The sequence below is a fragment of the Sander lucioperca genome, chromosome 8 (assembly GCF_008315115.2).
Source record: "Sander lucioperca isolate FBNREF2018 chromosome 8, SLUC_FBN_1.2, whole genome shotgun sequence".
Taxonomy (NCBI): Eukaryota; Metazoa; Chordata; class Actinopteri; order Perciformes; family Percidae; genus Sander; species Sander lucioperca.
The window spans coordinates 33,315,000-33,330,110 of NC_050180.1; the positions used below are offsets into that span (position 1 = coordinate 33,315,000).

The 15,111-nt window shown below is 43.2% G+C and overlaps 1 protein-coding gene across 1 annotated transcript in view; it reads right to left on the bottom strand.

Annotated features, from left to right (window-relative positions):
* Positions 1-253: 253 nt before the first annotated feature.
* kcnh3 (potassium voltage-gated channel, subfamily H (eag-related), member 3) overlaps positions 254-15,111 on the bottom strand; it is a 183,477-nt gene continuing 168,619 nt past the window's right edge. Inside the window, exons 11-15 of the mRNA XM_031300665.2 lie at positions 9,030-9,244; positions 4,013-4,269; positions 3,533-3,633; positions 3,304-3,356; positions 254-2,435 (exon numbers count right to left, since the gene is read on the bottom strand). Of these exons, the coding sequence (XP_031156525.2) occupies positions 1,467-2,435; positions 3,304-3,356; positions 3,533-3,633; positions 4,013-4,269; positions 9,030-9,244 (1,595 nt within the window). The 3' untranslated portion in view covers positions 254-1,466. The remainder of the gene's footprint in view (positions 2,436-3,303; positions 3,357-3,532; positions 3,634-4,012; positions 4,270-9,029; positions 9,245-15,111) is intronic.

The following is a 15,111-nucleotide window of genomic DNA, read 5'->3' on the forward strand; positions in this document are numbered from 1 at the left end:
TGGGTGCTGTGTTTTTTTTTTTTTTTTTTTTTTATATTTGTGTTCCCAACACATTTGACATACAGTAAATCTTGCTTTTTTTGTCTTTGGCACACAACTCAACCGCTTTAGATCCACACTCAAACAGAAGCACACTGCTCCTCTGTATGCCTGTCTATTGACTCGACTGTGTACTTATTTTACAGGGAAAGAAAATGTGGACATATCTGTTCAAATTTAAAAAAGAAAAATCATTTTATATATTTTTTTTTTCTTTCAAAAACAGGAATGATGGGCCTGTGTACGACTCTGAAGAGATGGTTAGATGTCAAGCTGATCGTTTTCCTCCACCAGCCGAGAGGCAGATTGTTAAATGTTAAATATAATCCCATTGATGTAGCAAACTGGCTCTCCAGGTGAGGTGACCTGATGTGACTGAGACTGAATGAAGAGTTTACATTCCCAGTCCCAGACGATGCGGTGGCTCTAGTTATCTGGCACGGGTAAAGACATGTTTCCCCGCTGAGATATGTGTATACCTGCCCCCTTTTTTTTTAGATCATATTGGATCTAAAAAGCAACATTGTATAATTCGTTAGCGGCTCCAGAGATCACTGGAACCGGTTAAAAAGATGTGCTGTGGTCCTGTGTGTCCCAGAATCTGCGGGGGTCGACTGATGCTACTAAAGTGTTGATACCCTAAGACAATTTGTGCTGTTGTAGTTCTGTGGTTGATCAGTGTTGAAAGGTTCTCCTTCACACTGATTTGCTGACGGCTGGCATTGTGTCTCTGCCTCCCAGGCATGTTTCTGTCTGACCAATCACTTCCCTGTGTGAAATGGACCAGCGGTCTGTTTCCCATTGGTTCTCATTCCATCACCCAGCCGTCACTTTCCCTGATCTGATTTCAGTTGTTCCCCTTTTTCCATCTCTTTCATTCCCTGCTACTCTTTTTTTGTCATTTTGCGCTTTGGCTCAGTTTTAAAGGGAGACACTACAGGCAAAAACACAATTTTTCCATTTTGAGTTTTATGGCTATTTTGCTTCTACAATACATCTTCTTTCAGACTAAAAAAAAAAACAGCCAAAACTTTTTAAAATTACTATACTTTGTCTATTTGGGACCAGGGTTAAAAATTAGCACCATCTTCTAGCCAAATGCTGGTAAAATATGCAAGTGGCTGGTAGATTTGCATCTCTCACCAGCCAAAAAAAACAATGGTAATCTATTGAGTGGCTGGTAAAATTTGAACATTTATTAGCCATTTGGCTGGTGGACACAAAGTTAATTTTAGACCCTGTTTGCGACTGTAAATTTCTCCTAAATTAAACAAAACTGAACAGTTGATAATGCCTTATTGGCATATTTAAACAAAATTTGAGAAAACTTGAAATACAATATTGTCCTAATGTAAGTAATCTTACGGTGATATCTATTAGTTTAAATATTTCTCCCTGTTCACCTGCAGTGTCTCCCCTTAACCCGTTCATAACGCTGGCTCCTCTTCATCAATGAAGCTGATGTGCTCTGTAGAGGACTTCCCGTCCTCCACCTGTCGTCCCCACTCCTGCATCTCCAGCTCCTGGGGATGAGCGACAGGTCTGGCCTCCCCGCGGCGCAGCAGTGAGTTACACCAAAGTGGAGTCTGGGTGTCTCCCTGTCTTTTCCTCGCACTGACAAAATCCAGAGACAGCGGCAGGGAGACGGCAGGGGATACGAGAGGGACGGAAGGCGGAGGCCTCGGCGCGTGGTCTCCGGGGGAGGATGTGAGCGACGGGGGAGCTGAGCAGTGGAAGGACGGGGGAGGGGGGGTGTCCTGGGAGGGCGGCGGGGGGAGCAGGCCTCTGCTGGAAAAGCTGCCCGGTCGGGACAGGTGGGGGCCTTGGCAGGGGGAAAGGGATGGCGATGGCGAGGAGCAGAGAGACATGGAGAAGGAGAGAGAGGGGGAAGGGGTGTGAGAGGCCAGGGGAGGCTGGTCCTGCAGAGAGGGCAAATATATCCCGTTACTGGAGGAAGCGTGGAGGGTTCGGAGGACCGGGGTACCCTCAGGAAGTCCTTCCTCATATGGGGAAAGGTTGGAGAGGCTGGGGCCCTTGATGTTGGCCCCTGGGTGTCTGGATGGGAGCTGTGGCGATGCTGAAGAAGATGAAGTAGGCCTTTTTGGTGAATGAGGAGTTGGGAGAAGGCATCGTGGCAAATCCACGCCGTCTACGTCTCCACTGTCCAACAGGGAATGAGAGCCAGGTCTCTGGAGGGGACATGGGGAGGCGGGGGGTGGCAGCACGAGACAGGCGCCAGTCGAAAGCTGGCTGGCACTGCTAGGGGGCGGGGTGAAGTTTGGAATCATGGTCATCAGGATTGGCTGCGGTGATGCTTGGAGGAGGGGCTTAAGCAGGCGTGTCATTTCCTGCAGCTCGTGGCTAAGATTGGAGACTTGTTTAGAGAGACTGTTCATCTGTTGGGTGGACACACACACACACACACACACCAGAGTGAGATGGTAAATTAAGTTGGTTTTGTCTTTGTGATGTTCTTCCTGTGTCTTTTGATGCACTGATCAGGAGTAGCGCTCCTAATGTCATTGTATTTAATACAGTGACAATGCAGATTTTCTCTATTTTCTATTCTAATGGGATGCCAGGGTTGCTGACAAAGTTAATCTTTATTTGTTTAAAACTTAATCATAATCTGTTACAGACTGCATACAAAATGTTCACAGACACAGCACCATTTATTTATTTTGACTATAGAGTGCATGCTGAGATAGAACATTAAGACGGAAACACTCACAGAGCTTGTACCTCTGCTAAGGCAGCATAATCCCTCTAAATCAGATATTTTAATAATATAATTGAATTTAAATCTGGAACTGATTGGTTGATGGTGCTCATAATTTTGAATACCTAAATCATGTGAAGGAGTATTGGGGCATTGCACATAGATGCAAACTTAAGTGCAAACGTTTAAGTGAACTGTGGTTTCCTCTACAGGTGAGAAACCATCACATTTTGCCAGTGGAGGAAGAAGTACTCAGATTTTTATTTATTTATTATTAAGTAGTAAAATGAATGCAACAACATTCAACATCCCACTTTCAGATAGTAAAAGTATTATCAGAAAGATATACTTAAAAGTAAAAGAACTCATTCAGCAGAATGAAAAGTGCTTGATAAATGGCCACATGGTGGAGCTATATAGACAAAAATATGTTTTTTTCTAACTTTCCACCAAATACAAATAGGCCTTTTTCACAGCAGACATTTTTCATGTATTATCATCATCATCATCATCATCACCATCATTATCATCAGGTCAGCACTCACCTCCTCAGTCAGTTTAGACACACTCTGCTTGATCTCAGAGTGCTCCCGCATCCCTAAACACACAACACAAACATGCAAAAAATTAATCATCCAGAAAAAAATATGCTTCTGACAGAGAGGCAAAATACAAATACTGCTCTGTGTGTGTATGTGTGTGTGTGTGTGTGTGTGTATGTGTGTGTGTGTGTGTGTGTGTGTGTGTGTGTATGTGTGTGTGTGTGTGTGTGACCTTGGTAAGGAGAGGGTGGTGCTGCAGGTGACATGCTGGGACTGAACTCAAACTTCTGCGATGTGGTGGAGTTGTTCTCCGTTTCAATCCCGTCCACGAATCTATGCAGAGAAAAACGGGATCAACAGTAAGAGAAGGCGCACAGAAGAGGAATGTAAATCAGCTGAAAGAGCACTCATTACAGTGTGTGTGTGTGTGTGTGTGTGTGTGTGTGTGTGTGTGTGTGTGTGTGTGTGTGTGTGTGTGTGTGTGTGTGTGCGTGCGGGCGGGCGCGCGCGTGCGTGTATGCGCAGCAGAGCAAACAGGGTGTCATTAATCTCTGTGCACACATGGACAGGTTCACTTCCAATGTACACACATCGTCTTCCAGTATAAGTATCAAACAGGTTACCATGGCAGCCAGACATCTATGCTGCAGCTACTTCAGATTTTCAGTGATGTGTGTGTGTGTGTGTGTGTGTGTGTGTGTGTGTGTGTAACCTGGGGCTGAGTTCCGGCTGCACGCTGCTGAAGCTGACCACCGGTATCTGCAGGGTTGTGGGGCGGGAGTGGTCAGAGGGAGCGCGGAACGGCCTCGGGGGCAGGAGAGGGGAGCGCAGGGGCGAGCTGAGCCCCCTGCTGAGACGCAGCGGCGAGCGAGTAGCACGGGACACCGAGTTCTGCTCCTCGTCGCCCTCCTCATCCTCACGGATCGACGGCAGCTTCTTCACCAGGCCGCCGTTACTCTCCCAGTCCACCTGAGAGGAAGAGAGAATGGAAGTTTGAATACAGACACACTGAAACAATATGATCCATCACACCTGCTGGGATTGACAGCAACAAAGAGGTTGTTTTTTTTTTGTTGTTTTTTTTTTTTTACATAATAGAGCATAGTGACATGATTGTACCAGCGGGTGGCAGGCAAACACAAGAGTTTATACTTATGGGCGTTGAATGTTTGATGTACTGTACTCACACCACTTCAGGTCAACATAGGCCCTCTCCTAACAAAGAGCATTTAAGCAGACAGAAGTTTCAAAACAACAGTGCTGACATGAATAGACTGCCACTGGGTTATTGTCTGATCATGTTACCTTTGCTCTATAGCTTTTGTATGTAAATAATTCTGAATATATTGCTCTTTTTTATCTTGTAAAATTATTTTGCAGCACCTTTTCCCTTTTATTATTAGCATTGTTATTATTACTACCAATTTAGTTTTTTGCTTGTTAGTCCGTTTTAATTTTATAAAAAGCCTCCTGTGGACAGATGTTGAAAATTAACATTCGTGCAAAAACACTCAAGCTATGCATCTGGTTTGTCCAATGTAACTGTGATGTGTGTGCGTGTGCGTGTGCGTGTGTGTGTGTGTGTGTGTGTGTGTGTGTGTGTGTCCATGTCAAATAAAATATAATCGAATCTAAAAGCACATCTTATCTTTTCCACACACTTAAAAGTGAGCAAACATTTAGGATATTGTTTAGGATATTACTTTAACAATTTTTGAAGATTGTTAAGCTCCTTTTCTTTCAGAGTTGGAATATGTTTAATGTTAAGGGGTTGTAGAGGTGATGTTATTCCTGGGTTTATGTTGTTTCAAACCCTCACGAGACAATCCTTAACTTTTTGGGACATTTTCCCTTGATGTCAATAATGTTATTACTGCTAATTGCAAAGAAAAGATCTAAGTTCTGGTGTACTTTTTGTAATCCTGGTGAAAATGAAATATTTGGCCTTGTTTTCATGTTACCCTACTGTATAGGATATTATTTTATGATTCCGGTGCTGCAATCTTATCCAGACCGTAAATAAATGAGAGAAAAGTGGGCCCAAATGCTGACTTTATAAGTCACTTTACTCATAAAAGGACTTCAGGAGTCTGAGCCATGTTCCAAACTTTCCCTGTCACTCTCGAGGGAATATGTCAGATGGGGGAATAACAGAGAGAAATGGAGGAGCAACTAGTAAAAAAAACTTAAATTCCAATTATTTCTCGTTTTTGCTTTGAGAGAATACTGTTTTGCCTTCGTCTTTGCCAGACTGCAAAAAAAGAAGGCTGCCATGCTACATTTAATACAGACTGCTGCATCTGACTTTTCCTCATCACTTTCCTCTGAGCACACACACACACACACACACACACACACACACACACACACACACACACACACACACACACGCATGCACGCACACACACACACACACACACACACACACACACACACACACACGTCCCTGTTCTCCAGCTATGTTCCTGCTTATGAATTGAATAACTTAGTCTTCAGTGTCGATGCTGAGTCGCTGAAACATCCAGAAATGACTAGCTAAATAAAACAGGACTCTCTCTGTCTGTGATTGAATGAGAAGATGTCAAAAGTTCAGCACAAGATGCAGAAAACTACTTTTTAATTCTTTACTTTTTTGATCATAACAGATGTGGCTGGATGTTTGGTCGCTATGAGTGAGTTGGTGGGACTTAAAATGTCCCAAAATGTCTTATACTGCTTGTAGCATTTTATATTTTAGATATCCTGACTAGCAACCAAAACAAAGTGTAATCGTGTTTGATTATTTTAAATGATTTCCTTTAATTCATTCATTCATGTAACTATTCAGGTGTGTTTTTGTATTATTCTGTAATAGAATGATCTCTCTATAATGCTCTTTCACACTACCAGGATTATAATGAGTAATAAAGAACTGTGTTTGTGTGTGTGTACTCTGTGTGTAGGAGCACAGCGAAGTCATTAAATCCCCCACATTCCCAGAAACCTGGGATCCTCAATGATATAGCTTATTAAATACAACAATAAAAAAAACAATAAAAAGACTTTTACTGCATGTGCATTGTGTCTAAAAAATTAAATTTTACTAAAAACTTAGTCTCACATTGTCAGACCCTCCTCCACAGCGCTGCGGAGGAGGGTCTGGCTAGTTCACACGGCATTCGGGGATGGGAGGAAGACATGCTCTGGTTCTATGGATGTGGATATAGACTAGGTCTGACTTGACCTACACATTCTAACAAATGAAAAACAGCCTTAGGGATTACAGTGTGAATTTCTATCATGACTTGTGCCTGAACATAGCATGGCTGCTGCCGTTGAGTAATGCATGTATTTTATATCTCATCATGCAAACAAGCCAACGCCCCTCTACTTTTCCCCGTGCTCTCTCCCACTCCCTCTCTCTCTCCCTCCGCCCCTGTCTGCTCAGCATACTCTCTTTTTTTTCTCCTCTTCCCCCTCTGCCCTCCTCTCAGCCAACCCCCTTCTTTACATCTCTCTTTCCCCCCCCCCCTCCTGTGGCACCGTAATGTATTTTTAGCTCTCTTGGTCTAATCTTAGCTCCTAGCTCTGAAACCAGGGAGCGCTCTGCGATGCGGAGGCGTGATAAGTGTGCACTCGCCACGTGCTGGCTTGTGCTTGCTCGTCTGTGTGTGAGTGTGTGGGTGCAAGTTTGCAGTCACATCATGTATGTGTGATCTAGTCATGCACTTTTCATGTCTGACTGCAGAAACGCATGTGAGTGGTTGTATGTAAACTGTGTGTGTGTGTGTGTGTGTGTGTGTGTGTGCTTGCGCTTGCAAGGACAAGAATGAACAAAATGCTTTTTGTGTGAGTGTGTTTGTACAGTATGTGCAGGTGCAGGCACTATGTTGTTCTCTCTATCATGTTTCTGGTGCAGAGATTGAACAGCACAGGAACATGGGGTACCAAAACATGCTGTCATATCCTTCTCTTTCTTTAGCACAGCTCAGAACACCCAGCCAACTTGTTGCTCTTCAACATCAAGTTGTTTGGCTCAAGGCTCCAAGGTCATAATCAATCTGCAGCCTGTGAATCAGCAGGGAGGGACACTGAAAGTACAACCATCACTTATAGGATGGATCTTTTGCGTTCTCATTTTTTTTTCCTGACAAAAACTGTAGCTATCTTCCTTGCTTAGTAAACCCTTTTCTACATTTGGTACCCTGATTTTTCGTACTTCCTTCCTTCTTCTTCTTTTCTTGTATTTTTTTTTTTAATCAAGTCTGCACCGGCCAACATTTCTTTTTTGTTGCCTCTTGAAACATCTGCAGGATTTTTTCCCTCTTTTCCTGTCCTTTCCTTTCCTTTCTTGTCTTTTCTTACATACATATGCAAACACAGTCTCCTGGGCTGCCGGTACCAGAAGGGTTCTGCATACATAACTAGGATGGACATCTGCAGCCCCAGACCAAAGATATGGGCAGCAGCCTGTGCATCTGGAATCGTGCATCCTTTTAGATACTGCGGCAGACACACACTGATATGTTTGCACCCAACGCACACTCTGCAGTAAGTGTGCTATGTGCCCAGGAGAAACTCACAGCACTGCAGTGGAAAAGGGAGGAACTGAGCAAGAGCAGAAGAGAAAATGAGCCAAAGTTCCCCCCTCCCCTTCATCTCTCCTCCTCCCCCTCTCTCCTCGGCTGGCTGGGCTATTTTTATCGAGCAGGATCCAATCTTAGCAGCAGCTGCAGGGAACACAGCCAGTCAGGGACAGCCCATGCTCCCCCCTGCACTATTTTTAGCAACAGGACAGCTTCAAACAGCAGCACTGAGCTATTCTTGTCCCTGTGTTTTGCTCTCTCTGCTGCTGCTGCACCAGCCAGAGGCACAGGCTGGGTGTTTATGTTTGGATAGGAGTAGTCTCGGCTCGGCTTGCCAAATTGTGATGTGAGCACAGATCTGTGTGTGTATTTTACAGTAGCGGAGGAGAGGTCATGCATAGTTTTTATCCATGAGACTTCTCTTAAGGGGTCTCACAGGCACATTAGCACAATAGAAAATGTCTTTCTTCATTTTCATTTTCAAGGCTGCACATGCCAATAGTTTGACTGATCTAGTGTGTTGTGTACGGCAGCGTATACCTGCCAACATGACTCAAAAATATTCAATCAGTTTCTTGTATAAAACTTTTCTCGTTTTTACTTTTCACTTTATAACAAGATATTTTCATGTTCTTATGACCTATTTTCTCGTACAAAATACCATATTATTCCATTTTTACGAGAAACCCTTTTTGTAATTTATCAAAATATCACTTTATCTTGTTATAGCAACAAAAGCTTTTACTGACATTTCACAAAACCAACGTATGTTGTTGAAATATTTTATTTGTGCCCTTAAAAGGTGCAGTAAAGTGTGCAAAGATCGTTTATATTTTAACTGCCAAACAAATACAACCCCCCCTTCAGAAGCTCCGCCTCCCAGATTTACAGACAGATAACTACTGCCCCCCCACCATCAACTGACGCCGCCTGTTGCTGATTGGCTGGAATAGTGTGTTTGTGGTTCGTGTGACCGTGAGGAGATATTCACTGAATTTGACAAAAGTGTATTGGATTAAAATCACTTACTATACCATTAAGGGACACTTTGAGGCAAGGGGAACATAAAACAGAACATAAAAAGAAAAATCCAATCGGAACAATCCAATCACAACTCTTAAACCTGTGGTATTACTCTCCATCCTTCAGCACTGTGTGACTCACATCAGCCCCGTGGCCCTCTCGCAGGTTGTACGTGAGGTCGTGCTGTATCTCGCTGATGAACTTCTGGGCGTACTCGGGGTAGAGGCGGAGGACCTCGCGGAGGCCCTTGAGGCTGATGTACTGCAGGTCGCAGTAGGTCAGGGCCTTGACGTTGGCGTTGGTCTTGATCACCTGCTCCTTCGTCAGCGAGTCTGAGCCAATCAGATCTCCTTTACCTGCGCATGCAGAAAGACACACATACACATTTATGTCTTTGAAGCAGGTTAAAGGAGACCGAGTATATTTTCACTAGCTGTCTCCCCCCTGAGGGAATCAAAGAGGGTAAGTAAATGAAATACGCAGACGGTCTGAGCCGCAGATCATCAAAGACAGAACACCAAAGGGATGAACCTGCAAATTCATTTCAACAAAGCAGAGTGGGAGAATGTATTGGATTTGTGTGATTCATTTTAAACACAAGAAAAGATGACACAGTAACTACAATAATTCAAGACCCTATAACAAAATAATAACAAAATAGACAATAAATTAATTTTTACAAGTGAGTACAAGTGGGTATTAGTATTAGCTTGCTTTACGTCAAAGTTGGCCTGTTGCATGTTATGTTTGGTGACTAAGAAGTGCACTATTTCTTTTGGGGTTATTGTGTTCAGAGGATTATTTTTTGTGCAGCAACAACTAAACCACTGGGAAAAGCCAGGGTGTTATTGAAACAGTATGTGCCTATACAATATATATGTATATATATATATATATATATATATATATATATATATATATATATATATGTGCAGTATTTTAATTGAGATAATTAAATGAACACAGCATAATGTCAAAAAGAAAAAGTAGATGGATGTATTATAGTTACTGGGCGACATTCATTTGTGAGGCTTTTGACAGCCCCCTGTGGTATTAGGGGGAAAAAAGGGAAAAAGTTGAACAAAGACTGCTTCGGGTCTGCACAGCGACACAGCTGAGAACAGAAGAGCGAGTTCAAAGGAAGAGAGGGCTGGAGAAGAACAAGCAGGAACAGGGAACATAGGCAAGATGGAGGGAGCCAGGGCAGGGTAGGGTAGGGAAGGGTAGGGTAGAGGCGAGCAGGGACCTAAAATGGGTGATGGAGTGTGGAGGAAGACTGCAAAGAGGGAGGGTGAGCAAATGATGGAAACTAGGGAAAGAAAGGTGACATTAATGGGGCACAGTGTGGAGGTGGCTGCAGACTGGCTATGGGTTGATTGAGGAGAAATACTGTAGATGGGAGGGGTGAGAAAGTGAGAGGGAAGGTGAGAGGTAGGGTGAGCCAGAGCTTGGAGCATGCCGTGCGAGCAACAACTGCAGCTATTGACCCTTTTACTCCGAACCTCCACATCCTTCTATCGCTGTCTACTCTATATCAACGACGTTTCTTTTCTGGGATTGTTCAGGTGCCGCCGGAAATTCCGCTGGATGTCCCTCTTTTTGGCCGGATGTCGGTCACCTTTAGCTTTCTTTGTGTTGGCGTTCTAACCTCCGTTGGATTTCTGAGGACTATGGTTAACTGCTCCTCAGATCTCTGCAGGGTAAATCCAGACAGCTAGCTAGACCATCTGACCAATCTGAGTTTTCTGTTACACGACTAAAACTACTTTTGAACGTACACATGTTCCACCAAAACAAGTTCCTTCCCGAGGCTATTTTGCAGAGGCACTGGGGCGCCGTGCGGCGCTTAGCACCGCCCAAGACGATTGTGATTGGTTTAAAGAAATGCCAATAAACCAGAGAACGTTTTTTTTTCATCCCGGAATGCTGTGTGGACTAGCCAGACCCTCCTCCACAGCGCTGTGGAGGAAGGTCTGGCTATGCGAGAACAGTTGTCTGCATTAGGGCTGCACAATATGTCGTTTTTTTGTTATTGTCATCACGATATCAAGGGGCACAATAAACATATAGTGAAAGTTTGCGACATATCGCGACAGACACTCAGATATTTTGTGTTAGTTGAAAGAAAATATCCGTAGAAAACTGCACTTTAAAATGTAACTGCCATTCTTTTTTTAATGGTGCCTTTTATATTCAATTCAAAGTTAAATGTGTTATATTTTAGCAGAATACTGAAAGCAGCAGAAAGGCAGAACTGAGTACACTTTAATATCTGTTTATTTATTTGCAAGTAATATGGCGATATTCAACAAACTTATTGCATATATTCCCTCATATCGTGTAGACCATGGGTCCGTTTCAGGAAGGTGGTTTAACAAACTCGGAGTATAACCCTGAACTCTGAGTTGATTTACCCTGAAATGGGAAACTCTGAGTTTTCGGTTCCAGAACAGCTGATTTGAGTTGGTTCAATCAACTCAGAGTAGGTTCACTCAGAGTTAAGCGTGTGCACCACCACTATAAAAAGGCAGCATGAATGGAGCCATGATACTACGATTCACAATGGTAACAACCACAAACAAACTGGTCGGCGGAAATACTCATGCGCACATACAGCGAGTTTGAACATGTATTTCGTTTAAAAAGCAACACACGGCTGCTGCAAAAGAGAGAGAATTTGCTTGGGAGAAAATTGCTGCTAGAGTAAATGCCTAAGTTCCAATATAGTGTATTAATAGCATATTTAATCATAAGTATAATATTACTGGTGAAATGATATTGAACCTATAATCTATTTAATTTAGGTGCAATCCTGCGGGCGAAAACGTCCTAGGCCTATTAATCCCATTCTTTGGCTGCAGCACCATCATTAACAGAATTATAATTCCTAATCTTTTATTTCAAAGGGTTCACATCATTCACCTGCAATACTGTGGAACTCCTTTATAATGGCTCTTACTGATTCATGTCCAGGGAACACTACAAAAACGTTTAAAACACGTTTCAGAGTGATCGAGTCGCACTCTTATATCTACTAATATGCTCCGCATCACCAACGTTGTAAAGAAAACTGCCGTTTGCAAAAAAAAGTAATGTGACACAAATAATCTGCTGGGCTGTAGAGCATGTCCACGATGGGTGACGTTAGTGATATGAGGATGGATAAGGTTATGTAGGCTACATAACTGATAGACTGGGAAGAAAAACGATACCTCAAATAGGTCGGCTGGTATCTGGAAATGAAAATGCATCTATAGTTGGGCCTCAATATCATCTCCTGACGTATGTTTAACTTCCTGCGAAGTAATACAGCTTCTTCATCAATGGGATCGTCGACAAAAGTAAATGCCATGTTTTGAGAAAAAAAACATTTTATAGTCTGTCTAACATGGTTAATATAACAACACTGTTTTTTTATTCATGCAGATAACAAACTGCGCTAAAGCCGGTGACACACCAACCGGATGGCCGACCTTCGGCAGAAAAGGCAGTCGGACTGATCAGCCTCCCCGAGTTGGCCAAAAAAAGTGCCTCGGAACACACTGAAGCGATGCCGACTGCCGACGGCAGCTGATTGGACGAACGTGGGTCTGATTTCTCCGGAAATTCAAAGCCAGACTGTCATGGCGGCTTGTTCAGAATACAATCTCATATTGTACTAAAATAGTTCACCGAAACGTGTTTCTGAAAACATTTTAAGAGAGAAATAGGCCGTGCAGTTGCTGAATCTGTCTTCATTTCAGATCAGCAAAGGTCAGTTTAAAAGATTTTCGTCAGATTTTGAGAGGCGTCAGTCACACTAATCCCGCTCGTCATTTCTGGGTTAGCACTCCACCAATCAGATTGGTCATGGAGTCCGACTGCCCGCCCTCCGACGCAACATGTCAGGTCAGCCAAAATGAAGGCCGACAGCTCCTCAGACGGACGACGGCACGGAACGCACCGAACAGACTCGAATCACTGACCTCGCCAGACTGTCCGACGGCCGATTATCGGGTTGGTGTGTCACTGCCTTAAAATACGCCTGCAGACTGAATGAATGAATGAATGAGGAAATGAAAGAGCGCTGTGTCAGAGGGAGGAGACTGAGAGAAACTCGAGGTCTCTTGAAGAAAACCTGCTCCCGACCAGGTTAAGTTCACAGGCTCAGTTACCATAGTAACTGACTCTGAGGTTAAGTTACCTCTGTTTCCAGGGTTCGAATTATGATTTCATCTTTGTGGGGGTCTCTTTAAAAAAAACACTTCATTTCCTCCATTCTGGTGAATTTTTATGCACCTATTTATCTTTTTCTGAATCAATGTATGCTGGAAATATCTTTATGTAAAGGGAAACATAGATTACAATCCAAATATAAAAACATAATGGAATATATTACAATAAGGCTCTCAGGCATTCTGTATTGCTATTTATTCTCCTGTAGATCGACTTTTCTAATTATATCTGAGTCAGCACACATGTAGCCTATAATTTACTCCTCCCTCCTCTTTTGCGTCTTTTGTTGACGAAGTAACCTCCTTAAATGTGCATATGACAATTATTCACCTCAATGATACATGAATTCATTTTAATGGCTTAATAAACCCCTGGACTGTAATATTTCAGATGTGTTTGAGCAAGATTTCTGCTCATGTTCAAAACTTTGTGCACATTCAAAATATATCCCATCTGTGCTCTCTGTGAATTGGAGGAGTCGTGATATTTTGAGAAAAATAAAGTGATAATAGGCTATTACAAGAATAAAGTCACTATATTTCAGAAAATAATCTACCTGCACCATAGCCTGCTGTGCATTACGTGATTGCTCTGCTGATACGGTAGATCTCAGACCGCCTGACAGACTCAGAGCCCCGTTTGAGACTCTGGTCTCTGAATGAGACAAAGTTTAGGGAAGTGGCTGAACGCTGCTCTACATCGGAGGTGGAAAACCGAAACTACTGCACAAATACACGGAGCACAAATGTGACACATCTGCAGCAGCATGTCGACAGCAGAGCGCGTCCTTTATAAACCTTTATGAAGCTGCACAGACTACGGACGGAAGGCGCGCTGCTCATCTCTGTTTTTACAGCGAGAGTGGACACTAAGCGACGCACAGGTCTGCTTCAGAGCTCCGTGTGTTTGGGAAAAGTGCTTTATTTGTGATTTAAATAATGGTGCTGATGATTTTTAGAGACCCCCACAGGTGTATGATTTTACTGCTTTCATGGGAGCTCATCCTCTCTCTATGGGAGCTCAACTCCCACTGGCTCCCACGTAATTCAAACCCTGTCTGTTTCTGAAACGTGCTAGTTACCCCTCTCTCTCAGGTTTGATTAACCTCCCTTTCTGAAACAGAAAACTCAGAGTTTCCCTCATCTCAGGGTTAACAAACTCAGAGTTTTCACTAAACCTGCTTTCTGAAACGGACCCCAAGTCTGCACCCTCATTTCTTGATCCCTTCCCCCTCCATCTGTGCTTCTACTTCATCTGGCATGATGGGCTCTTCACATACTCAGTCTGTCTCTCAATCTTTTCCACGTCACTCACACTTCTGCTCCTCCACGTCTTTTCCCTTCCCACACCACAGTTCAGCTCCAATTGTCTTTTCGTCTCACGGATGATGGGTGGCGTCAGAGCCAAGAGCGACAGCAAGCGCCAGGGCGAGCTTGTATTGCTCATAATCACAGCAAAATGTTAAACTGAGCAGGAGGTGAACACTTGAAAGTGACATTTAAGAGTGTGTATTTGTCTAGTCTTCAATGTGTCTGAGTGCAGGTGAAAAAAACGAGCACTACTTATGAAAGAAGCTTATTTTATCAATGTAAAACGATTTTGAGCCTTTAGTAAGCACTGCCAGTTTGTTTGTCTGGTATTTATTTGGTCCTTTTAAACTCATACATCACTAGACTTCTTTTTAAAAATGACTTGTCGAGAAGATCTTATATTACTTATATTATAGGCCTAATGGGGGCACCAAAATGAAGTCTCCCTTGACAAACCTGGTCTTCTCATCCAGCAATCATGACAAATTAGGATAGCTTGGCCTAGCAGGGGGTGTATGAAATAAAAGGTCAATGAGGAAGGGAGGTTCAGCTCCAAATGAGGTGTGCGGTGTGTGTGTGTGTGTGTGTGTGTGTGTGCGGTTGATTGAGTGTTTGTTCATGTTTCAAAAATTTGTGCAAAATGTCGTCGGCCGTGTCTCTAAATGACTTGCAATGCGTGGTTGTACTTCAACAATAAT